Source organism: Coturnix japonica, chromosome 17 (assembly GCF_001577835.2).
Source record: "Coturnix japonica isolate 7356 chromosome 17, Coturnix japonica 2.1, whole genome shotgun sequence".
Lineage (NCBI taxonomy): Eukaryota > Metazoa > Chordata > Aves > Galliformes > Phasianidae > Coturnix > Coturnix japonica.
Window position 1 is genome coordinate 3,655,119 of NC_029532.1, and position 24,026 is coordinate 3,679,144.

At 58.1% G+C, this 24,026-nt stretch overlaps 2 protein-coding genes across 4 annotated transcripts; both read left to right on the forward strand.

The window, feature by feature from the left end:
- The first annotated feature begins 791 nt into the window (after positions 1-791).
- Positions 792-20,093, forward strand: SH2D3C (SH2 domain containing 3C). Of its 3 annotated transcripts, XM_015879303.1 has the most exons (12): positions 792-831; positions 2,590-3,202; positions 6,867-6,906; positions 14,011-14,139; positions 14,272-14,720; positions 16,286-16,410; positions 16,583-17,160; positions 17,374-17,489; positions 17,632-17,803; positions 18,401-18,512; positions 19,200-19,406; positions 19,523-20,093. In XM_015879303.1, exons 1-12 carry the CDS (start codon positions 792-794, stop codon positions 19,696-19,698), a joined length of 2,757 nt encoding a protein of 918 aa, XP_015734789.1. In that variant the 3' UTR covers positions 19,699-20,093. The 3 variants fall into 3 exon arrangements, with proteins under 3 accessions (XP_015734789.1, XP_015734790.1, XP_015734791.1); XM_015879304.2 differs by lacking the exons at positions 792-831; positions 2,590-3,202 and adding an exon at positions 4,007-4,139 and having other exon boundaries at positions 19,523-19,698; XM_015879305.2 differs by lacking the exons at positions 792-831; positions 2,590-3,202; positions 6,867-6,906 and adding an exon at positions 8,817-9,023 and having other exon boundaries at positions 19,523-19,698.
- A 74-nt stretch (positions 20,094-20,167) lies between these two features.
- TOR2A (torsin family 2 member A) lies at positions 20,168-23,741 on the forward strand (the record flags this gene model as incomplete). The annotated part of the gene is made up of 5 exons (XM_032448169.1): positions 20,168-20,414; positions 20,688-20,953; positions 21,595-21,770; positions 22,094-22,221; positions 22,767-23,741. Coding segments are annotated over 5 exons (1,062 nt in total), but the record flags the coding sequence as incomplete, so codon positions are not given.
- Between the last annotated feature and the right edge of the window lie 285 nt (positions 23,742-24,026).

Sequence of the window (24,026 nt, forward strand, 5' to 3'; positions counted from 1 at the left end):
GCCGGCGCGCTGCCTGCTGGGATTTGTAGTCCACCTTAGGCCGCCATGTTGTCACCCCGGATAAACCCGTATCACCCTGCGGCTTTATGGCTGTCTATAGCTGTGTGCCCGCGTTCCCTCCCTCACAGTGTCACCCACATAGGAAGGGCCGTGGCCATACAGGGACACTCCATAGGACAAGGCCCTGGGGCTGCCCACCAGCTCTGGGCCACTGCATCCCCCATAGAAATGACCCCACAGACAACACAGCTCCACCAGCACATGGTGCAGTGGGGCCTTGGGGCTCCACCATGGAGCTGAGCCCCATATGGGGACCTCCAGCCATGGAGCTGCCAGCCTGCCCCATGCCGGCACCCAGCCATTCAAGGGCGGCCCTAAAGCACATTAATCCCATTAATGGCACCTGAGCAGCCAGGAGGGGACTGTAGGGACAACAAGGGATGGGACTGCAAGGATCACAAGGGATGGGAGCACAGGGACAGCAAGGGATGGGACTGCAGGGACAATATGGGATGGGAGTGCAGGGATCACAAGGGATGGGAGTGCAGGGACAACAGGGGATGGGACTGAAGGGACAATAAGGGATGGGAGCACAGGGACAATAAGGGATGGGACCGCAGGGGATAGCGGGGACAGCAGCTGCCATAAGAGCAGATGGCAGCAGCGAGGAGGAAGCGCTGAGTGATTGAGAGAGCAAAGCGAGAGGCGGAGGGGGGACAGGAAGGGAGGAGCAGGCAGGGACAGGCTTCAAGTTTATAAACTTGTCCCTGCAGCCTCCACCCAGCACAGCCATGGCTGAGGGCCAGAAACGAGGGGGCTTCAAGAAATTCAGTAAGTCGTATCGGGATGGAGGGGGTGGGTGCTGGGTGCTCACCTGGGCTGGCGTGGGTGGGAAGGGGGTGTGTGAGTGTGAGCGTGGTCACCTCTCATTAGCAAGAAGTCTTCAGTTTTGTTAGGAAACTGGGGGCTCTGGGGGCTTCCATCCCCACAGCTGGAGCAAACCCTGGTGCTGATGGCTCTGGTGCTGGGGTTGGACTGGGAGCAGTCTGCTTGCACTGGTTGCCAGCATGTGACAGGGGTGAACCATTGCTCTGATCCCCCAAATCACAGCTTTCAGGGAGCATTTACCCCTCTGCATGGCTGGGGCTGGTGGTGTCCAGGAGCCCTCTGTGTGCTCCTGCAGCAGAGGGATGGGGTGGATGCTGGGGATAAATCTGCACTGATGGAGCCGCGCTCGGGACCGAAGCGGTGGGAGCTGAGCACAGAGGAAGTGCTGCTGCCCACCAGGAGGGAGCTGAGCTCTTTCTCACAGCCCTCGGGTTTTCCCCAAAGCCCTCGGAGGAGGCTCCATGGGGCTGCACGCCGCCAGCGCTGCACTGAGCAGGACATTGCCTTCACTGCTGCTCCCCGCATTCCTCTGCCTCCATCATGCTGATGCCGGCGCCGGAGGGAGGCCGACCCCTGAGCTCCCCCGGGAGCTGAGCAAAACCCATCTCCCACGGCCCCGGCCAAGCTGGGATTTTCCATTGTGGTGGAATGCGGGGGAAATGGGGAAGGCCCCCAGCTTTCCCACCCTGCAGCAGCCTCAGATGCAGAGGATGCTCGGATGCAGAGGGGATGTTTAACCTGAAGCAGTTTTGTCATTAACAGAGTCCAGGTCATGAGGTTTTGGCTATGCAGGAGTGCTTCTGGGTTTCTGCAGCCCCATTTGGCAGCAGGGGCACCCTGCAGACTGTGCAGGACATGGGCCCTCAGCACCCAGGCTCCTAGCAAGGTACTGCTGCAGCATTCAGCTTCCTGCCCCAGCAAATCTGGAGGGGAAGAGGCTTTGCACAGAGCCCTGCTGTGTAAGCATTGCAAAACCCCGGGGGCACTCAGAGCACCAGGCCTCCAGCTGAGCAGTGCTGCTGTGCCCCATGTGCTGACACTGGGGTAGCACCACGGCAGCACACAGTGCCAAGGTGTGAAACACAGAGCTTCCCATCAGGGTTATAAATACTCCTGCAGTGAACAATTCGAGCTCAGCACTTGCAGGTGGCTACAGGGAGCTGCAAGGAGGTTGCGAGGGGCTGAGCTGAGGAAGTGGGGAGGCAGGAGGCTGCCCACAGCCAGCACTGCTGCACGAACAGCACGGGGCCCAGCTGATGGCCAGTTCCTGCTCTGTGCCTGACAACGTGTACACGAGGCACAACCACAGCACCCCACACCATGGGGAAATGCAGCGTGTCCCAGCTCTCAACATGGAGAGGGCCCTTCCTGGATCGTCTCCAGGAGAGCAGGAGGCAAGAGCAGGAGGAAGAGATTTGGAGTCATTTCTGGCCTTCTCCATCCCCTTCTCACTGAGGCTGAGAGGCTCCATCCCTACAGCTGCAGTAGGGAAACAACCACTGTCTTACCCAGGGCAGCACAGGATGTTTGTCCTGGATCTGGCACAGACACCAGCAGCACTGCGTATGCCCCAGCCCATGGGGGCACCATAGTGGGTGAGACCAGCAATGTACAGCGCAGCTGGGCTGGCACCAGGCTGTCCAGTGGTGTGGTGCCTGTGCCCAGTTCTGATCCCCTTCCTCTCTCCTTTCTCCTTGTCAGAGTTTTTCAAGTTCAAAGGCTTTGAAAGCCTGAGCAACATTCCTCGCTCCTTCACTCTACGGCGCGTGTCGGTGGTCCCCCGCTCTCCTGAGAGCCTGGGCTCTCCCCAAGGCTTCCTGGATGAGCCCTTTGGCAGCACCCAGGATGATCTCAACACCATGCCCAAGAGCCCTGGCCCCTATGCCCGCTCATCGGACATGTACAGCCACATGGGCACTATGCCCAGGCTCAACTTGGGCAAGGTGGGGAAGAGCCTGGGCAAAGCCAGGGGTACCCAGAGCTGCCGAGAGAAAGAGAGCTCCAGGGACAAGATACCCAGCACAGCTCCACTGCCTGTCCCCAAGACGCAGAAGATGCCTGGCACACTAAAGGATCCATCCTCAGCCTCTGGAAAAGCAGAGCAGGAGAAGGATGAGGCTCTGCCTTCAGGCTCCCCAGGGGCAGAAAAGGCCAGGACAGACCAAGAGATCCCAGGGAACAGCCCCTGCCCTGGGATGGAGGCACCAAGTGTCATCCTGGCCCCCAGCCCCAACGCAGCACCAGAAACAGAGACCACAGATGGAGATTTCCAGGAAAAGGGGCAAGAACAGCCCAGGAAGAGCTCCATGGACAGGTATGGCTCTATGGGCTTTGCCCTGCCTACTTTGTGCTGCCTGGGCAGGACAAGGGGCTGGGACACAGACACATGGGATGCAGCTGGCCAGCAGGACAGCATGACCTTAGCACACTGTGGCCCCTCTCTATGAGAGCAAGGTTTCCTGTGGGATTTCTGCTCCCTCCCATTTCCGGATGGGGTGGAAACACCGCTCGGCCCCACTCCGTGCGAGTGTCCCTTTGTCCTGCCAGCAGCTTTGTCCCAGCCCTGGAGCTCAATGCAGAGCTGCAACCTGCACTGACCCATCCTTATCATCCTACTCTTCCATTCCTTCTGTCCTCCTCCCCTCTCAAGGCACAGAGGCAATCCCAAAACTCAGCCACTCTGGCTCCATTCCTCCCACCTGCCAGTGAAACCCTTCCCCATGTTTTGGGGACCTCACAGATGAGGGTCAGCTCGTTTAGAGGCTTTGGACCTCAAAACCAACAAGATGAATTTTAGCCCCATCCATCAGCTGGGCACAGGGATCAAAGTTATCCCAGCTCAAACATGCACAGAACCGAGGGGCACTAGTGAGAGATGCCAGATTTCCCCCAGTAACAAGGTCCTATCATACCAGCCCCATAACCCCCCATTTCAGCCCCTCTAACTCAGCACCGGTGAGGCACACTGACATCTGGGGGGGGGTTTGCACGGCGCCAGGATCGGGGCAAGGAAAAGGAATTCGTGCCGGCTGTGGGAACCGGCCTCACATTCCTGCCGGCCGCGAAGGGAGGGACGGGGGAGGGCTGGGACGGGAAGGAGGAGGGTCCGCCACCGCCCGCGATCCCCACGTCCCGGCTCAGAGCCAGGCACGGGAGCGCCCGCTGAGCTTCTGTCCCCATCCCGGAGCTGAGGCGCTGGCTGAGCCGATGACAGCAGTGGGCAGGAGGTTTCCCACCCTGGGACAGGGCAGGTAAGGGTCTGGAACCCCGGCACGGCGCAGGGGATGGGGAGGGAGAGGAAGGGATGGGAAAGAGGCTTTGCTTGGGGTGCACAAAGCCTTGGTGTGAATGCTGGAGGAACCACCCAGGGCCCGGCATTTGCTGATGGAAAGAGTGCATCGCCTGCGGCTGCCAAAACCACGGTTGGCTGTGACCCAGTGCTGGGATAGAGCAGCTCGGGGCTGTGGGTCCCCCTGGGGGGCAGAGTCTGGGGGCTTGGGGACTCCAGAGCACCTGTGCAGGGTGTCCCCTTCCCAAAAATGAGTTAGACCTTAGGCTGGCAAGAGTGGGAACCAGGCGGTGTGGGTACATCTGTCAGTCACCCAGGTGCTTTAGCTCTGGGAACTGCCAGCGTGTGGACTTGGCTCACCAAAAACTGAGCACCAAATCCCTTTTTGCATCATCCAGGGCTGCTCTCTCGATGATCCTGGGCACACTGTTTGCTGGGGAAGCTGAGGCACAAGATTGACTGGAGCAGGGCTTGGCACTGAAGCTCTTTGTGCCCAAGGGCTCAGGGAACTGTTGTGTGCCGGAGCCATCCCCATGGCCGGGCTGTGTAGCAGAGTGGGTGGGCGGAAATAGGGCTGGGACAGCGCTGTTCCCCAGCCCTTCCTCCTGTGCAGGCGCTTCCTTGGGGACAGGGACAGTCCCTCCCTGCCAGGACATTGTAGGGGGGGCAGTGGTGGCTGCTGAGAACAGGCAGTACCCGTACAAAGGGATGAAGTCTCCTGATCAAGTTTCAGGCTCCTGGGGCAAGGTGGGCTGAGGTTGCCCACACACACGAGTGTTTTTGCAGGGTACTCCCTGAAGGATCAGGCTGCTTTGGAATATTACTCTACTGAAGCAGAGCAGTGCCCGGCCCTGGGGATGCTCAGAGCTGGGCGGTGGCCGGGTGCGAGTAGCAGTGACGCCAGCAGGGACACAGCAGGGACACGGTGACCAACAGGAGGTGACCCACAGGCAGGTCAGCGGGCAGATGTGATTCAGCTTCCCTCCAAGCACAGGAAATCCCACTTCCCGCAGGGTATGGGTAGAGCGCTGCCGTTACCGGCAAACCCTGCACAGCACAGCCAGCACGGAGCTCAAAGGAGGCAGCTCTGCCCTATGGATGCAGAGGGGAAACTGAGGCACAGTAGCTCCCTTGGGGCACAGCCTTGGTGTTCAAGGACAAGCAGAGACTAGGTTCTAGTCTGGGGCTGGAACAACACCAGAGGGTGGTGATGCACTGGAACAGGTTGCCCAAGGAGGCTGTGGATGCCCCATCCCTGCAGGCATTCAAGGCCAGGCTGGATGTGGCTCTGGGCAGCCTGGGCTGCTGGTTGGTGACCCTGCACACAGCAGGGGGTTGGAACTGGGTGAGCACTGTGGGCCTTCTCAATACAAGCCATTCTGTGATTCTATGAACTCCATGACATTCCCCAGCCCAAAGCCTGGCACATTTGCAGGTCATCACCATGCCATTCTGGGCCCCAAAGCAGCAGAAACCCTAAAGAAACCCCAAGCAGGAGCCGTGACTCCCAGCAGTTCAACCACTGCACCGCACTCCAAAGGCAGCCCTGGAATTTCTCCCAGGCTCTCGCTACCCCAAAAAATGCCTTTTCCTCCAGGAATGCACAGACTGGGGGGGGCTGCAGCCCCTGCTCCCCCCAGCCGCAGCTGCTGCTGTTTCCCCAGCAGGCCCCCCCTCCTCGCAGCGTCTCCCAGCTGCTCTCATGCTCCCAATTTCCTGCCCAGAGGCCCCCGTCCTCCCACCGGTTTTTCTCACGGCTCTCGCAGCACCAGGCGCTCTCTGCGGCCGTGTGAAAGGCAAACAGGCTGCAGAGGCAGCGCTGGGGTGGGCAGGCAGCCTGCAGCTGCCCAAAGCAGCTGTGCCCCCCTCCAAATGCTCTTCTCTCTGTTTCACCCCTTGGTTTCCAGCCCCGCTTTTCCTTTCCCAAGCTGCTGCAGAAGGGTGGGCACTGGGAAGAGAAGAAGGTGGGGTGGGGGTACCCACAGGTCTCATAGGGCTCATGTTGTCCCACTGCAATGCCACCAGCAGGTCGGCACCTGGTGGCCACCACCTCGGCCATCCCCAGGGCTTCCCAGCTCCGTTGTTACAACCTCTCCACCCTCAGACTTCCTCCTGTTTCCATTGGGCTCATCCACAGACACACACAGGTGCACAAAGGGCACTCACAGCACTGCTAAATCCTCAGGAAAGAGAAAAGCCCTCCGTTTCCCCCGTGAAATAATGGCACAGAAGTGGCCAGAGCAGCTGTGTGTCAGGCACTGAGTTTGTTATTAGTAGGGCTAAGAGTGAACATGCCACCAAGGAGAGTGGGAGTTGCAGTCTGAGCCATGGCATCCTTCAGTGACTGTTTGATTTCTGTGGTGCTGCACGAAGCTGTAGGGCAGCAATGAGCAATACCTGCCCAGGTGATGCATCCCAACAGCACTCAGTGGTTCTGCCCCAGCACCGTGACCCCTGCAGACCCCATCCTGGCTGCCAGTTCTGCCCGGCTCTGCTCATTTGGCCCCAAGCTGATTTGGGGAAAGATCCCATAAAAAGGGTCCATTCTTTCCTGATCTTATTATGAAGGCTAAGCTCTGTCCCGAGTGGGCACGAGGCAATCAGAGGGGGCATGAGGCCCTGCGTGCCACCACCATCTTAGCAAACCCCACTGCCCTTTGCTCATGTGTTTTTATTTTCCCCCTTCTAGCCACCACGATGGCCTGGAGTCCGGCAGCGAATACGTGAAGGTAAGACCATGGCCTCCTCTAGGCTCTCTTTGTCCTCAGAAGACATTTCCTGCCAGAAATCATGCAGTCCATGCACGGTGCCCCCAGTGCTGCTCCCTGCATTCTGTGCTCCCCATCATTCTCCATCGCTGCTGCCTCCTCCTTCCACCCCTACGTAGGAAAGGAAGGGTTTGAGCCACTTTCACAGGGCTGTCACATGAAAGTCGGTGTAAATCTCTCCAAATCTCTTGCTTATCCTCCAGCAAACTATTAACATTCCTGAGGACTCTTCATGTCTGGCCAGAAATTCATTAGCGAGGCGCCTGGCTCTAGAGGAGAGCTGGCCCTTTTGCAGGAGGTTGCTGGCACCACGGGGTGGGGAAAGCTGGGCAGGAGCAGGGTGATGACCATCAGGACAGCGATGTGTTTTGGGGATGGAGGGCTGAAGGCCGCCTGTTTCAGTGTGCTGCCACACCATGGCCTCATGGGGGTCTGTTTGAGAAGGGCTGGGGCATCTTACTCCATAGGGAAAGGTCCCTCTGCCAGTGTAAGCACCCAGAGGTGGGAGCATTGCATGGCTTGTGAGTTAATGGACTGGTGTGGATCGATGCGTGTGGCTTTGCCTATAGGATCAAATCCTCTTTGCTGACCTGGGAGAATCCCCTGCTGCCCAGGCACATGTCAGAAGTGGAAGCGATCCATTTGGCCTTTATTTCTCACCCATCCAGACTCAGCCCCACGGGCAGCGTGTGTGATTGATACACCACTTCCCTTTAGCTATGGAAGCAGCCCAAAGGCTGCAGCCACAGCAGCTATTCTAGTCAAATAAGTCGAATAATTGAGAGCAAGACACCGGGGGCTCTCGGGCTGATTGCAGCCCTGCCTGGTTGGGGTGCTCAGCACCCCGCAGCGCTCACTCTCCTGCAGGTGAAGGCAGGGAGCTGCAAACCCACTGACTCACGTCCCAGCTTCCCTGTGCTCTTGCGAAGGGGCAGCACAGACTCGGCTCCATCGGATCCGCCGCGGGAGGGGAAGCAGCCGAGCCCTTTGCGGAGGAGCAGCCGTTGCCGGCGTGTGATTCACCGTCGGATCCTCGCAGAGCGGCGTCTCCCATCTGTTCCATCCCTCGTTGCCCGCGATGCTGCTGGGGCTGCAGGCACCCACGGGCGCGGGGACCTACAATAGAAAGGGCAGAGCTCGGACCCGGCGAGCGCGTTGGAGCTCTTTGTTCTGTGCTCTGGAGACCCGTATCTCGTCAGCCCTGCCTGCCTCCTCCTTGCCTGGGGATGCGAGGGGCTCGGCTGGATTAATTAGCGCCGAGGCCACGCGGGTGGCTGCAAGGACAGCTCTGCTGCTGCCCCCAGACCCTGAGCGGGGGGGACGTGAAGCCCGACCCCGGGCCCAGCTCACGGAGCAGCAGAGGGGGCTGCGGGGCTCAGAGCCAAGCGCACCGCGTCGTGCAACCCGTGAAACCACGGCCTTAATTAAACCAAAGCAGAGCCTTAATTAAACGCAACTCGGAGACAGCCGACGTGGGAAGCAGGCAGCCGGTGTCAGCGCTGGGATGAGGAGCGTGAGGAGGGATGGGGCGAGGGACCGAGCGTCCCTGCGCCGCGTGTCACTGGAGAGGGCAGGGCAGAGATGGGGGTGATGGTCCCCTGGAGGGGCTGCCACTCATCCCAGCGGGGACGGATCGCCCCAGCACTCCGGCTCCCCCAGCACACAGCCGAGCGGGCCGCCCGAGTCCCTCGGGAACACGCTGCACCCGGACGGGCCGGTTCCCGTGGGGGCTGCGGGGTCGGACCCTCGTGTTCCGCCGTGCCGCTCCCCCTCGGTCGCCGCTTCTCGGCCGCTGAGCGCCGCTGTGGCTGCCGCGGGTCCCGGCGGGGCGGTGCGGGGCGGAGCTGCATCCTCGGTGCCTCCCATCCCTGCCGACAAGGGATGAGGTAATCGGGAAAGCGGCTGAAATTGAAGCCCGGCGGCGGCGGTGGCAGCGGCGGTGCAGCCCGGGCCGGGCCGGGTTAGCCCGGGCCGGGGGCGCCGCTCCGCTCCTCGCCATGACGGAGCGCTGCAGCCTATGGAGCGCCCTGTCGGCTGCAGCCTGCTGCTTCTACCGCGGCTCCTTCATGCAGGTGCAGGTGAGCGCGGCGCAGCGGATGCCTGCAGCACGGGGGTGTCCGCATGTGGGGCCGGGTGGGGGTCGCGTGGGGCTGCGGGGGGAGAAGAGCCCCGTGGGCAGCGCTGACCTTGGGGCCGCTGTCTGTAGGGCGCTGCGTGGATCGCGGGGGGCAGCCAAAGGTTCAAGCCCTCGTGTCCTCAGTGCTTCCCCGCTCAGGTGCTTCGGCTCCTCTGTGCAGTGGGATACTGAAGCCGGGGCACCGAACCGGCACTTCTGACGGAGCGATGGGCGCAGCGGCATCCCTCGCTCACGGGAAGGCCGGTCAAAGGGAGCGCTCGGCTTTAAAGGTGCTTCGGGAGCAGCAGCAGGCTCGGCCCCGACGGGCACACAGCCCTCCGGCCTGGGTCTGTTTGTACTGCGGTGTTATAGAGAGCCGGCATCCATCTGTCACCTGTCCTGTGGCACTTCCACCTCTAGACATCCTATTTTTGGATTCTTGGCGTTTTGTACAAGCAGAGAAAGGGACGGAGTGCCAGGAAGCTGTTCCCTCATTTACCCACTGAGCAAAGGCGCTTAGCACTGCAAGAGCCACGCAGAGTCTGACTGAAGCACGAGCTGCTGGCATGCTGCAAGTTAAAAAGGGTGAGAAGTGCCCGGAGCTGGCAGGCAGCAATGCTGGCATCTGATTCAGTGCTGCTCCGGGAGGTGGGTGCTGAGCTGTAGAGATTATGCTGGGTAACTCAGAGCCCAGAGGAAGCATTTCAAGTCTTGTCATGATCGCTGCTGATCTCGGTGCAGAGCCAGGGACTGTGATCGCTGAGTGGGGGTAAATGGAGAGAAGCAGAGGAGCTTCTTCTGGTTGTCAGAAGGCCACTGTGCAACAGCAGGGGATGTGCCCCACCACAGCATCGTGGTGAGCTGCTGCCAGAACAAGGGAGGGACAGGTGGGTGCCTGGCCTTCATGCAGGGATGCGGGAGGGGATGGAGGGCACTCCATCCCAGCCACAGAAACAGTTACAAGTGAAGCCCTAAGTGCTCACCTGGCCCTGCCAGATCCTTCACCATCTATTTGTGTCCAAGTGTGCCCAGCAAACACACACTGAAGTCCCCATGAATGACTGGAGCGCTTCCAGCTGACAGCCGCATCCCTGCTCGCCGCCAATGGCAGTGCACCCAGCCTGGGAAGCACTGACATCATTTCTGGCCAATAGCAGCTCTGAAAAGGGATGCAGCAGCAGCAGCCACCGCCGTCTCAGAGTGAGATAAGTAATATAGAGATGGATGGAAATGTGTGTACACACACACCCCATACCGCACCAGAGACCTGCTCCTCTAGGACAGCACTGCACCACCCCATAGCATGAGCAGGAGCAGCCGTCCTACCTTGCAGCATCCCAATGTACCCAGCCACCCCACCCCTGTCAGCCAGACATCACTGCTCCAGAGCTGCCACAAAGGAGACCCTTTGGATGGCTGGGACCACTCCTAAGAAAGGCTTTGTGCACCAGAACAGCTCCTCAGTCTGTGTGCTTTCATTGGGGAGCAGTGGAGACATGGCATAGCCAAGAGCTGCCTCCAGCAACCCATGAGATGGGCATGAGCCTTCTCAGAGTCTATTTAAACACCCAGAGTCATTGCAAGACAGTATGGAGGGAAAAACTATTTCTCTTCCATAGGGACATCAAGATCAGTGAGATTAACTGCATGCAGGTGAGGAGCAACCCCATGAATACCTGATTCTTCCCTTGCTCAGGGTGGGCTGTCCATCCTCAGGCACACAGGCAGGTCAGGCAGCACTGGGCAGACTGGTGAACACAGCAGCCTTTGCATCAGGCAAGTAGAGCAGTGCTCAGCTTTGCTATGGTGCTGGCTGCCGAAACAAGGATGTTTGTTTTAAAACCCCTTGCTGTGAAGTAGCCCATTGCCTGATGCAGGGCTAAGCAGAGAAGAAAGGCGCTTTGGTGACTCTGAGGCTTTGCCCATACACCTGCTCCAAGTGGCTTCCCTCCTAGTTCTGCTTCCCAGGCCCCACATCTGCTCCAGCAGCAGGAGTTGGGTGTTTGAAGAGCAACAGTAAGGTCTGGGATTTCCCCAGCAAGGGTCCCATTGTGGGGCAGGCAGCAGGAGAGTGAGAGCAGCTGCACGTTGTGCCCTGAGGATAACCAGGAGATGTTATCGCAGGGTGGGGTGGGTGCACATACACCTTGCTCTCCATGCTGACTTCAGCTGCTTCAGGTCCGGGAGGGGGGAGCTGGAAGCAGGCTGCAAATCACTCCTGTTTCATAAGAGCAGCTTTGCAAGGAGAAAAAGCCAAGTGCCAGATTTTGGAGCTTTGCTCACACCAGGCAGAGCCACTGTTTTACACAGAACACAGCTGTCAGCACCCTCCACCCCCCAGCTCTTGCCCTTTGGCTGCCAATTCTAGTCCATAGCTGCGATCAAAGGTGCTTCCTATGCCGAGAAAGCAGCAGGTAGAGGAAAAGAGGAGAGCAGGGATGGAGAACCCAGGGAATCCCCTCCTGTACCTGCAGACCATGAAGCAGCCTGCCTGCTGCTGGGTGTGATGGAGGAGCTCTCCTTTCACCAGCCACACCACCTTGGCTACTGGTTGGGATTCCTCAGGCAAAGTTTGGCACCATCTCTGGCAGCTCCTGAGCTGGTTTGGCTGGTTTGGGGAACCGCTCTCACCCCTGTTCCATCCCACTCAGCAGGAGGAAGCCTTAGGGCTCTGAGCAGGCAGCCAGCATAATATGCTTGAGCTGGGCGCTAGTGGAAGTCGGGGATTTTCTCCACAGCCAGCCCTCTAGCATGCAAGATCTCACATCAGGCTGAACATCTTTTGATGTCCTCTTGGCACAGCAGAGAGCACCAAGTGGTGCCCTTTTCAGCTTGGTGCTCACACATCCGCTTACACACTGCTGACAGCACCGGGCCGGCCGCCTTGTCGTGCCAGCTGGCAGCCACACACAGCCTCCTCCGAGACACAGCATGGAGCAGAGCAGCACGAAGCCAATGTAAAGCACGAGGACAGCCCCCAGAGTGCCAGCATACCAAAGAAGTGGGCTCTCCATGCATCGGGGTCCTGGTTGGAGTGGTTGCAGTCACCAAGCGATGGCTTTTTGATGGCTGTAAATGTTGGATTGGAGCTCATTTCCCAGCCAAGCAGCTGAAGGGACGATGCTTAGGGTCCTTCTGCTCACAGCTGTCCTCAGTGCCCCAACTCAGGGCACAAAGCCCTGTGTGCCTCTCCCCAGCTCAGCACCCAGCTCCTGGCACAGCTGCCAGCTGACTGCTGCCCAAATCCCGGCTTGGAGACACCGGGTACTGCTCAGCTGGGTTTGTGTTTGTTATCTTATGCATTTGCATGGGGAGGATTTGGGGGGAAACCCAGATGTACAGCATAGAGCAGAGCGGATGCTAATCCCCTTGCTGGGGGCGTTAGACCCCAGCTCCCATGCAGGCAGCAGCCCGGTGCTTGGGGACAGCAGTGCTGCAGCACAGGGCACCCATGGCCGCTCACACCAAGCAAAGTATTGTCATGGAAACGGCATCTGCTTCAGCCTCAGCCCCCCAAGATGCAGCCAGACTATAGCAGCGTTCACCGGCGACCACTTATTATCCATAGGGTTCAGCAGTGCCACATGGCTTTGTCTCCTCCAGGGCCCCAGGGCAGTGGAGGTGCTCAGGAATATGTGACCCGTGTGTCTCATCCCTGCAGCTCCAGCAAGCAGAACCCTCCTTTGGGGAGGAACTGAGGCCAGAGGAGCACTCAGGAGTTTATTCACTTTCACTTCCACTGTCTGAGTATTTATTTATTTCTTTAACTCGTTAGCAGTTTGGAAGGGAGGAACAGAGGCAGGTCCAGGCTGGTGAGGGCAAGCCTTGGAGAGTTTAGGCCACCACACTGTTGTTCCCCCACCTCCTCCTCCCACCTCCCCAGGCTGGAGCCTCGTCCCTGGGATTGCTGCCCAACTTGGCTGATATACACAGCTCCAGGCTGGGGAGGTTACCAGGCAGAGGGGACAAAAGCTGCTGAGGGACTCAGTGAGTCCCAGGAGTGGAGGGCACAGGCTGGGGGAGCAGCATTCTGTGCTACGAGAAGCATAGAGAGACCGGCTCAGGGCACAGGACAAGGTGCAAAGAGTCTGAGGCTGAAGCCCCTGGTGCTCCAGGAAACAATACAAAGGCAGCTTCAAGACCCGGCCTGTTCTCACAGACACCAGCGGTGCTACCCTAACAAGCACCATGGAGCCAAGGAGCTGGAGCCACTGAGCCACCTGAGCTCACACAAGCAATATCAGCATGGATGACAGCATGCATCAAAGGGGCTGCCAGCACAACAGGACACCCCAGTAGCTCCAGCCAAGCTGCTGTGCTAGTTGCACACACATCCCCCTCTGACACATGTCCTGCCCTCTGGGAATGCCCCCACCGTGGTGGCAGAGAGCAGTGGCCCGATGGAGAGGTGACGCAATCCTTATCTCTCCAGGGAAGGGGAGGAGGGGAAATTGCATCCTCCAGGCTCAGGTGCACCAGTGCTGGTAAGAGCTCATTTCGATGCAGAAGGTTTCCTTTACATTTGTCATTACTATTCATGCTGCTGTCAGGCTAAACACAGCTGAGTTAACCCTTTGGAGGGAGATGTCTCTAGGAGGAGGAACAACATGGGTTTCCTCCTGGAGAAGTGCTTCCCACAGCGTTTCAGCCCAGGATGTGCTGGGCAAGGAGCTGGGGCAGGCGTCCGTCCTCAGGGACAGGTCTGCTCCTGGTAGGTGACATCAGGAACGTCCCCCCCTGAGAGATCCCTGCAGTCCCAGCACATGGGACTCACCAGCACCCAAGGGACAGTCCTTCCCTTCCCAGTCCCTGCAGCCAGTGTACACAGTGGATGTGGAAGGTGCTGGCAGTGGGAAGGATAAGGGACAGCATCCCTTGGACCCTGCAGGGAAGTGGCTGTGCTGCTTATGGCAAAACCCCAGCTGATGGTTTCTCTCTTTGCTGTACAGTTCTCCAAGGAGAAATACATCCTTGACTCATCACCAGAGAAGCTTCACAAGGAGCTGGAAGAGGAGCTGAAGCTGAGCAGCACCGACCTGCGCAGCCACGCGTGGTACCACGGCCGCATCCCACGGGAGGTGAGGATGGGGAGGGGGGGCTGCCTGGGTTTGCCACAGGGAAACTCCTGAAACTCACAGCCATGATGAGGGGGATGCCCTAAATAACAGCCAGCGGGGCCGTGTCTGAGCCATTGCCCCATCCCCATCCAGGTCTCAGAGAGTCTCGTGCAGAGGAACGGCGACTTCCTCATCCGCGACTCGCTCACCAGTTTGGGTGACTACGTGCTGACGTGCCGCTGGCGCAATGAGCCCCTCCACTTCAAGATCAACAAGGTGACAGTGAAGTCCAGCGACGGCCGGAGCCGTGTCCAGTACCTCTTTGAGCAGGAGAGCTTTGACAACGTGCCCGCCCTCGTCCGCTTCTACGTGGGCAACCGCAAGGCCATCTCCGAACAGAGCGGGGCCATCGTCTACTGCCCCATCAACCGCACCTTCCCCCTGCGCTACCTGGAGGCCAGCTATGGGCTTGCCAATGGGAAACACGGGGGGTCCCACAGCCCGGCCTCCCAGAAGGGGGGGCACATCAAGAGGAGGAGCATCACCATGACAGATGGGCTGACGGCCGACAAGATCACCAGGGCTGAAGGGTGCTCCACCAGGTGGGTGCAGGGGATTGGTCCTAAGGATGAGGCAGGAGCAGGGTTTGGGGGTGGAAGCAGCCACAGTGCAGGCATGGAAACCAGCAGAGGCACAGGGAGAGGAGCCAGGACCCAGCTGGAACTGGAGTTTTCTCCCAGGCTGGCTGCCAGCCATGCTGAGCCACAGCAGCAGTGCACAGCGAGCACACAGCTTGGCATCACAGAGTCCAGAAGGCAGAGGGTGTTTTATATCATCTAGTCCAGGATTGCCTGCGTGTCAGGGTTTGTCAAAGCTTCCCAGGCTGATGCAGGATTGTCAGCCAGCACCACGAGGGCATTTGGTGGCTTGCTTCTGACCAAGCTTCATTTTAGAGCCTTTTCCACTGAGGTATTTGCAAGGAGTTACTAATAGGATATGATAGAGCTGAGTGGATGGGGTCTGCACAGCCACACTGAACCTCTAACAAGGCTGCGCAGGTCACATACACCTTTGCAACAGCCAGGTTACACAGGGGTGAAGGAGATTTCCTTCTCATGGCTTCCTCTTGGCAGCCCCAGGGTGCCCAGGCCCCACCAGGGAAGGCAGAGCATGCTCACACCCCTGCACAGAGGCCAGGGGACCTGCATCACCACTGTGTCCCCAGCACACACAGCCTGACCCCCTGTCTGTAAGCCAGGCTGCCTTTTCACCACCCCAACCTTCTCAGCCCAAGGGCAGGGTAGGAACACGCCAACAGAAAGCAGGCAACCAAACTGTTACAGCAGGGAGAATGGAAACACCTGGGCTTTCAGGAGAACATCCACACGTCCAGAAGAGCCCAAACCCATCAGCCTTTCCTCAGCACTCCCCAGATCTCTCATCATCACAGCTGTTCTCCCATCCTGCTCCCACCAGACACGTAGCACTCTGGACTACAAACACATTACAGCAGCCTGTGCCAGGGAGGGCAGCTCATTGCCTGCCCTGCTTTCTTGAAGCGCTCGCATTGCTCAGCCCACCACAGCCACTTTTGCAACACCACTGACTCATGGTGTTTGTGTCAGGCTGTAACCACTGCCCCAAGGACACGAGACCTCCTAGCTTGCTACAGGAGCACACATGCAGCTCGCTTACCGCAGCATCTCCCAGCTCTCACTATGAGCCAGCTGGGCATTCATCCAGCTTTAGGCACGTTGCATTGCTCCCCAGATTTGGGAGAGAACAACACAGCTCATCAAACACACCCAGCATCAGATACCCCCCTTGCAGCCGTGCACCACAATGCTAGGAAACTTTCCCACTCCTTTGCTGGACCCACTTCCCCACAGTACCCTGGATTCACCCCATCCAATCCCATGTTATCCCTGTACCTTGCCATTGGGATGCCCTTCTCTCTTCCCAGAACCAGGCTCCTTGCAGGTAGGGCTGGCTCTGCTTTTTGTAGGCACTGACCCCTTCTGCCCTGCTCCTGGCTCCAGCTGAGCTCATTATGGGTTCAACTCGTTGCCGTGGTAATGAAAGGTATTGATGCCTGTGGGGAGGAGTCACAACCCCCTACCTTTGCCCAGGCACTCAGTTCAGAGTCTGATGCTTCTGTCTTCCCCAGCGTGTCCCTGCCGCACCACAGGGACATCATCCGCAACTGTGCTGTCAGCGTGGACCAGATCCAGGACCTGCACTCCCCAATGTCACCCATCTCAGAGAACCCCACCTCACCTGCATACAGCACAGGTAGGCATCACACGGCTCAGGCTGAGCTCAGCACAGACAAGGGCCTGGGGAAGGGGTCAGAGCTGGCTGTAAAGACAAGCCCCTGGGCATGGAGCATTGCCCTGCATACGTGGTGCATCCTTGGTGTGTGCACACCTCCAGGCGCTAACAAATCCTCTCCTGCTCCTTGCAGTGACACGGCTAAAGCCTCACACCGGCCAAGCAGCTGGGATCACCCCGGCCTCCCCGGTCATCAGAAGGTCCAGCGAGCCCCAGCTGTGCCCGGGTAGCAGCAACAAACCTCTGCCAGACCCTGCCCACAGCACCCATTCAACACCATGCCACGGCTACGCCCGCGCCTCCCCCTCTCCCTCTGTGAACAGCTACAGTGACCCCGACACGGGGCACTACTGCCAGCTGCACCCCACCTCACCCATCAGCAGAGAGCGGCCGGCTCACGACACCAAGCAGCTGCCAGCAAAGAGCTACGTGGAAAGGCTAAAGGTGGAGGAAGGGCAGAGAGGGACAGTGGAGAACGGCTCTGGGGAAGCGGAGGCAGGGCAGAGGCTGAAAGGAGAGCGGGACTTTGTGGGCTTTGTGCCCCCCACCGTGGAGACGTGCTCCTCCTTCAACCCGGCAGCATTCCAGTCCCTGCTCATCCCCCTGGAGAACAAACCCCTGGAGATGGCTGTGCTCAAGAAGGTTAAAGAGCTGCTGGCGGATGTGGATGCCAAGACACTCGCCAAACACATCACCAAAGTGGACTGCCTGGTACGGCGGGGCCAGGAGGGAGGGATGGGCACGGCTGCCCTCCGTTTGCTCCAGGTTAACAGGGAAACAGTGCCCACGAGCTCTGGAATCCCTGAGCCTCAGAGCGTCCCTGCTCTCAGCTCTGCTGCCCTGCACCAGCCGGCAGAGGCTGGGCTGGGGCAAAGGATTGCTGGAGTCTGCTCAGGTCTAATCACCTTTCACCTTTCTTGCCAGGTTGCTCGAATATTGGGCGTAACTGCAGAGATGCAGCGGCTCATGGGGGTGAGCTCAGGCATGGAGCTGCTTACCCTGCCCCATGGCCATCAGCTCCGGCTCGACCTGCTGGAACGGTACGGCACATCCCAGCTCAGCACAGGGGGACATCACACCTCCTGTGGTCCCGCTGAACCCCCACGCTGGGGGCAGTGGCAGGAGCACCCCCAGCTCTTTGCCCCCACGCTGAGCCCCGCTCTGCCTCTCGCCCTGCAACAGGTTCCACACCATGTCCATCATGATCGCCGTGGACATTCTGGGCTGCACGGGCAGCACAGAGGAGCGGGCAGCACTGCTCCACAAAACCATCCAGCTGGCGGCCGAGCTGAAGAGCACCATGGGCAACATGTTCAGTTTTGCAGCTGTGATGAATGCCCTGGAAATGGCGCAGGTATGGGGATGCTGCCTTCATCCTCGTGGCCTGGGCTCAGCCCCTTTCCTAAACACCCCCTCCCCTCATTGCTCACCTATTGGGGTGGGAGGAGGGGGACCATGCAAAGGCATCCACTGGGGAGTAAGCAGTGAAGGGAAGGAGCCGTCCCCTGTGTGGAGCAGACAGCCCAGTGCTGCCGGGATGTGATTGTTTGTCGGCGGTTGGGCTTTTTGTTTTGTGCTGGGCTCTGTTCCTGAGAGGAAATGAATCTGCCCTCCGGTACAATACAAATCAGTCTCAAGGCCGTGGCAGCAGCGTCTCCGGGCCACACTGCTCCCTTTGGAAGATGAAAGGAGATTAAAATTCAATTTTAAATAGAGCCCAGCTGGGAAGCTTTGCTTCCTGCCTTCACAAGAGGCAGCGGAACGGCTGCACCCTCCCTGCGTCTCATCTTCAAGGCCTCTGTGGGGTGGGGAGGCTGCTGTCCTGGGGCATGGCAGGAGAAAAAGCACTGAGCCCAGCCTGGTTCTGGGGCCATGCAGTCTTGGCCATGAGTGCCAGCAGCACAAGCTGTGGCCGTGGGGCTCAGAAGCAGCACTTCCCCTCTGCTTGCAGATCGCGCGGCTGGAGCAGACCTGGATGGTGCTGCGGCAGCGGCACACAGAGGGTGCCATCCTCTATGAGAAGAAGCTGAAACCATTCCTGAAGAGCCTGAATGAAGGGAAAGGTGAGAAGGGCAGCTCCCATCTCCTACCTGGCTGCTCCTTCCTGGTTCAGCCAAGCACATCCTTGCTGGGGGGGGGGGCACATGTTGGAGAGCTGCATCCCTCTCCCAGCAGGGCCAGACACTTCCCGTGTGCCTCAATGCAGCCCTGTAGTGCCTACTTGGCCTCGGCTGCCCCTTCCTTCCCAGGGAAGCATTTCATAACTAAATAAAACCAGCAGCTGGGCACAAACATGGCTCAGCCGAGCCAAATCCTTGTGCTTGCATGGCAGTGCGTGCCAAGCCAAGGGGACAGCGGCCGGTTGTGGTCAGGGAGGATGAAAAGCTGCATCTCCCTCACACGCAGCACCCTGGGATCTGCTCACCCACTGCTCACTGCAGCCCTGGGACACACAGAGACTCCCAGAGCAGGAACAGCACTGCTTCTCTCCTGGGCACAAGCAGAAAGGCCCAGATGGTGCTGGATGAGGCGATGGCCTCAAGCAGAGCCTGCTGCAGAGCCACAGCCATGTCTGTGCTGCAGCTGAGCCAGAGCTCTGCCCCAGGGGTGTGATGGCAGCCCAGCTCCATAGGAGAGTGTTGTGTGGGTTCAAGGCACAGGGAGAGAGATGTGGAGGATGCAGTGATACTGAGCCCTGTACCCACCAGCGCCAGGGTCACGAGTGGTGCTCACTGAGCCTCTCTCCGCAGAAGGGCCGCCGCTGACCAACACCACCTTCCCCCACATCCTGCCCCTGGTGACTCTCCTGGAGCGGGACGATGCGCTGGTGGACAGCCCCGAGCCCTGGGAGGCCACGGATAATGGTGTGGAGGTGGTCATGGCCCACCTGGAAGCTGCACGGATGGTGGCCCACCACGGTGGTCTGTACCACACCAACGCCGAGGTGAAGCTGCAGGGTAAGCAAGATGGGGATGGGGGCGGCCCTTTTCCCTTTGCAGTGCTGGATGGAGCATCCCACAGGTGCAGGGTCCCCATCCCGTCTCCATGGCACCGACTCTCTCTCTCCATGCAGGTTTCCAGGGCAGAGCAGAGCTGCTGGAGATCTTCAGCACCGAGTTCCAGCTGCGGCTGCTGTGGGGCAGCCGTGGGGCTGAGAGCAGCCAGGCCGAGCGCTACGAGAAGTTCGACAAGGTCCTTACAGCTCTGTCCCACAAACTGGAGCCGGCAGTGCGCTTCAGCGAGCTGTAACCCCAACAACAGAACACCTCCTCATAGGGGACACAGTGTCAATGTGGGGACAAGGAAAAGGAACAACAGCCACTTCCCATTGCCACTCAGCTCCTTGGCACTGCCAGAACAGGGGATGGGCACAGCGTCCATTGCCCAGCCCTGCTGGTCCATGGCTGCACGGTGCCCCTCTCCTCCCTTTCCCACCTCCCTCTCACCCCCGGCTGCTGGTTACCTGCTTGTAAATACGTTGTCACGCTCACTTCTGGATGTACAGATTCTTGGGTATTTCCTGGTGTAAATACTTAGGCTCGTTCATTTTGTCCTGTAAATACCTGTACATAGCTCACGGCCTCGGTTCTTACATACAATAAACTTTTACGTTCTCCCTTTGGAGGGTCTCCTCCACCCCGGTATCTCCTGGTTTGCTGTTAATTAGACTAGATGATCTTTAGGTCTTTTCCACCCTTGCTAATTCTGATTTTAATTGTGGGATCACAGCGTGGGGCGGTGCTATGCTGCTCACACCACGCCCCCTCTTGCACACTGTAGTTGCTGTAGTGCGGGCGGTGCCGGAGCCGCGGCCGCCATGTGCCGCTCAGCGGCGGTGCCGGTCCCGGTCCCGGTTCTGATTCTGACCTTGGTGCTGCTCTCGGCCGCCGCCGCTTGGGACCTATGGGCGCTGCGCTGCAGCTTCACGGCGGATTGCGAGTGCGGCTTCAGGCCCGATCTGCGCGGTTAGGTTCCGATTCTGGTTCGGGAGCGAGTGCGGGGCGGGGAGCTGTGAGCTGAGCTGTGAGCTGAGAGCTGTGAGCTGAGAGCTGAGAGCTGTGTGCTGTGAGCTGTGAGCTGTGTGCTGTGAGCTGTGTGCTGTGTGCTGTGTGCTGTGTGCTGTGTGCTGTGTGCTGTGAGCTGTGTGCTGTGTGCTGTGTGCTGTGAGCTGTGAGCTGTGAGCTGAGAGCTGTGAGCTGTCAGCGCATCGGTCGGTAAAGGATTCGCTTTTGCCGCAGGTCTGGAGTGCGAGCTGGCCGTGTCCCTGGTGGGGCAGCCCCTGGTGAGGCAGCAGCTGATGAAGGGGCTCAGGCAGTTCGTGCAGCAGCGCAGCCCGCAGAAGCCCCTCGTCATGTCCTTCCACGGCTCCACCGGGACGGGAAAAACCTTCGTCAGCTCCATGTTGGTCCGGCATCTCTTCCCCGAGGGGCTGCAGAGCCCCCACGTGCACCAGTTCTCCCCTGTCGTGCATTTCCCCCACGCGGAGCACGTGGAGCGGTACAAGGTGAGCTCGGTGTCGGCTGCGTGTGCTGCAGCTCCGCGCTGCTCCCTCCGACTGAGCCTGGAGCAAAAGCTCCACGCAGCGGCTGCACGATCGTCCTTGCTGTCATATCCCCCCCCTTTCAGTATTTACACGGCCCTTTGAATGCACAGCCGAAGTGTTTCCCTTAGTGCCATTCACCTGGAGTTGTCCCTTTGCTTTGCAAACAGCTCAATAGCTGGGGGAAAAAAAAACAACCTCTGTATTGCTGGACTTGATAATTCCCTGCTCACCCAACAAGGAGCTCCAAAACAGCGTAACATGCAGCTGCAGCAGAAAAGGAGGTGGCAACAGGTACATCTCCCTCCCAGTAGCTGGGAGCTGTAATGCAATGAAAGAGAACAGAGGGAGCTGTAGGAGGCTGAATACACAGCTTTAGTTTGCTGCCTCCTTCTTACCGCTTTAAATTTGCAATAGACCTATAATAAATGGCACAGGTAAGTCATTGTGCCAGGCCCAGAGCCAAGCAGCCTGCCTATGGGATGGCTGTTCCTGCTCTGAGTAGGTGATGCTGCACTGCTGCTTCTGTGCTTCACCTCAGCCCTTGCACTGCAGTAGCTCAGCCCTCCCTTGTTGCTTTATGCTCTGGTTGGTATCTTTCCTAGGAGAATCTGAGGCACTGGATCCAAGGGAACCTGACAAACTGTGGACGGTCGGTCTTTCTCTTTGAGGAGATGGACAAGATGCACCCAGGCCTGATTGATGTGATTATGCCATTCCTGGGACCCTCGTGGGTTGTGTATGGGACCAACTACCGCAAAGCCATCTTCATCTTCATAAGGTGAGAGGCCCATGTGCCAGGTGGGGCATCACAGGGCATTCCAAGGCACTGCTGCTCACCTGGGCACAGGACGATGCCGACTTCAGAGCATGCTTTCCTTTTGCTTTTCCAAGCATTGAGCTGCAGAAACCAACAGATTATTTCATTTCCTCATGAAATTGGAGCATCCCCTTCCTGTTATTTGCTTGCCTTTACAGGAGTCCTTTTAGGCCAGGCAGCAGGGCAAGCTTGGACTGCCCTCGTGCAGGCTGGAGGGTGGCGGATGCCACCTCTGTCCCGCAGTACCATTTTCCTGGGTAGTAAATCGTCTCACTCTTGTGCAGCAATGCGGGAGGAGAGCAGATCAATGAAATGACACTGGATCTCTGGCGTGCCCACCAGGACCGGGAGGAGATCAGCCTGCAGGACATGGAGGCAGCCATCTCCAAAGCTGTGTTTGAGAACCCTCAGAGTGAGTGCATCTCTGCAGTGTTTCAGCTGGGAGCAGAGCCCAGCAGAGGGAGCCAGGCCCACTCCAAACAGCTACAGATGCTCTCTGGGATCTTCTAAGCAAACAGAAGGGGACAGGGATTTGAAGGGAAAGGAATTGTGAGCTGCTCAAGGTTTTCTGGCAGAGGGAAGGAACAGCCCGCTTCCCAAAGCTGCAGATCCATTAGCAAAGTTCTTTGGAGTAAATACATATTCAGACAAAGTATAGCAAAAGGCACAGCACACTCACTGAAAAGGCACTGAAAAGCATCAATCCCTGCTGCCTGCTTGGATCCTTGCTTTGTCCTTGTCACAGAGCAGAGCTTAAAATCAGAGCAGTTCAGCTAAATCTAACCATTCCCAGGGAAAGACAAATCTGTCTGGGGAAGGAGTTGACAACTGATTGGTTTAAGACCTCGTACAAAATGAGATCTGTCTTCAGCCGAGTATTCTGGCTTCAGCTCTTTGAATTCCAGGGACCACGGACACCCAAAGTAAAATCTTCTGTCTCCTCTTTCACCTTTGCAGGTGGATTCTGGAAATCTGGGATCATTAACGAACACGTCATTGACTTTGTCGTGCCTTTCCTCCCACTGAAGCACCACCACGTAAAGCAATGCGTCATCAATGAGCTTGTGCAGCAAGGGCTAGAAGTACGGCAGGATGTCGTCCAGGAGGTGGCTGACAGCATCCCCTATTTCCCAGAAGAAGAGAAATTATTCTCATCAACAGGCTGCAAAACTGTGGCCTCTCGGATCATTTTTTTCTTCTAGCCTTGCTCAGATCCATAGGGGACATATACAGGGCTGTAAAGCTGCAGACTGGAATGAGCACCAGGAGCTCTGTGTTACCATGCAGTAGCACAAATGCTCTCCTGTTGGATTTATCTTTGCCAGCCCTAAGGGTGCTATTGCGGGATGTAACTGTGGGAGCAAGTGCAAGTGGTTTGATTTAAAGCACTTTGTGGTTTATTCGGTGTCCAGGTGAAGGTGGAGATGCTCAGCCTGGTGCACCACTCAAGTCCTATCTGTGATGGAGAGACTGCAGCATCAGGGAGGTTTCTTACCCTGTCAGCAGCACCGACCTGCAGCTCTCTCCTCTTCTGCCATCCAATGCATGAAGATTCTGAGCCAAAAGAAGAATGATTTTGTTAAAACACATTATTTTAGCATTTTCAGAGCCATGTTTTTAAGCATGGTGGTACCTCAGTTAGTTGGTACAATGTGATCATGCTGGTGCTGACTGCTGCATTGCTGGCTGCTGAACACCCTCAACATTATACATTCGATATTACATTAAAGTTTTCCTTTCAGGGATGTTTTAGAGCCAATTTCTTTGCAGTTTCACTGTGAACAGATGCTGGCCTTCCTCCTCCAGCTTCTTGGACAGCCATTGGAGGAACAGCCTCAAATGCAGCCTGGGAGCTGGTCCACGTACAGACCATCCTGCCTGCAGCAATGGTGGTATTTCTAATGATTTTAAATAAATCTTGTATGAAATAAATGCTTGTCGTTCTTTATCCCCCCCCCCAACCAAGATGGCGGCGTTGCCCGGAAACAAGATGGTGATGTTGCCGGAAGTAAGAGAGCTGAGACGCCATCAACAAAGATGGCGGCGGGGCGGTGCCTTGTTGGCTGAGGTCCTTGCAGATACATAGTTCGGCGTTGTTCCGTGTCGGGGTCACTTAGAGGCTAACGGGGGGATTTGTCCTTCTCCTCGGGGGGACACAGCGGGGTCTGGCCTGTTTGTGCCCTGCAGCGTGCTTGGACCCCCGTGGAAGGTGACAGT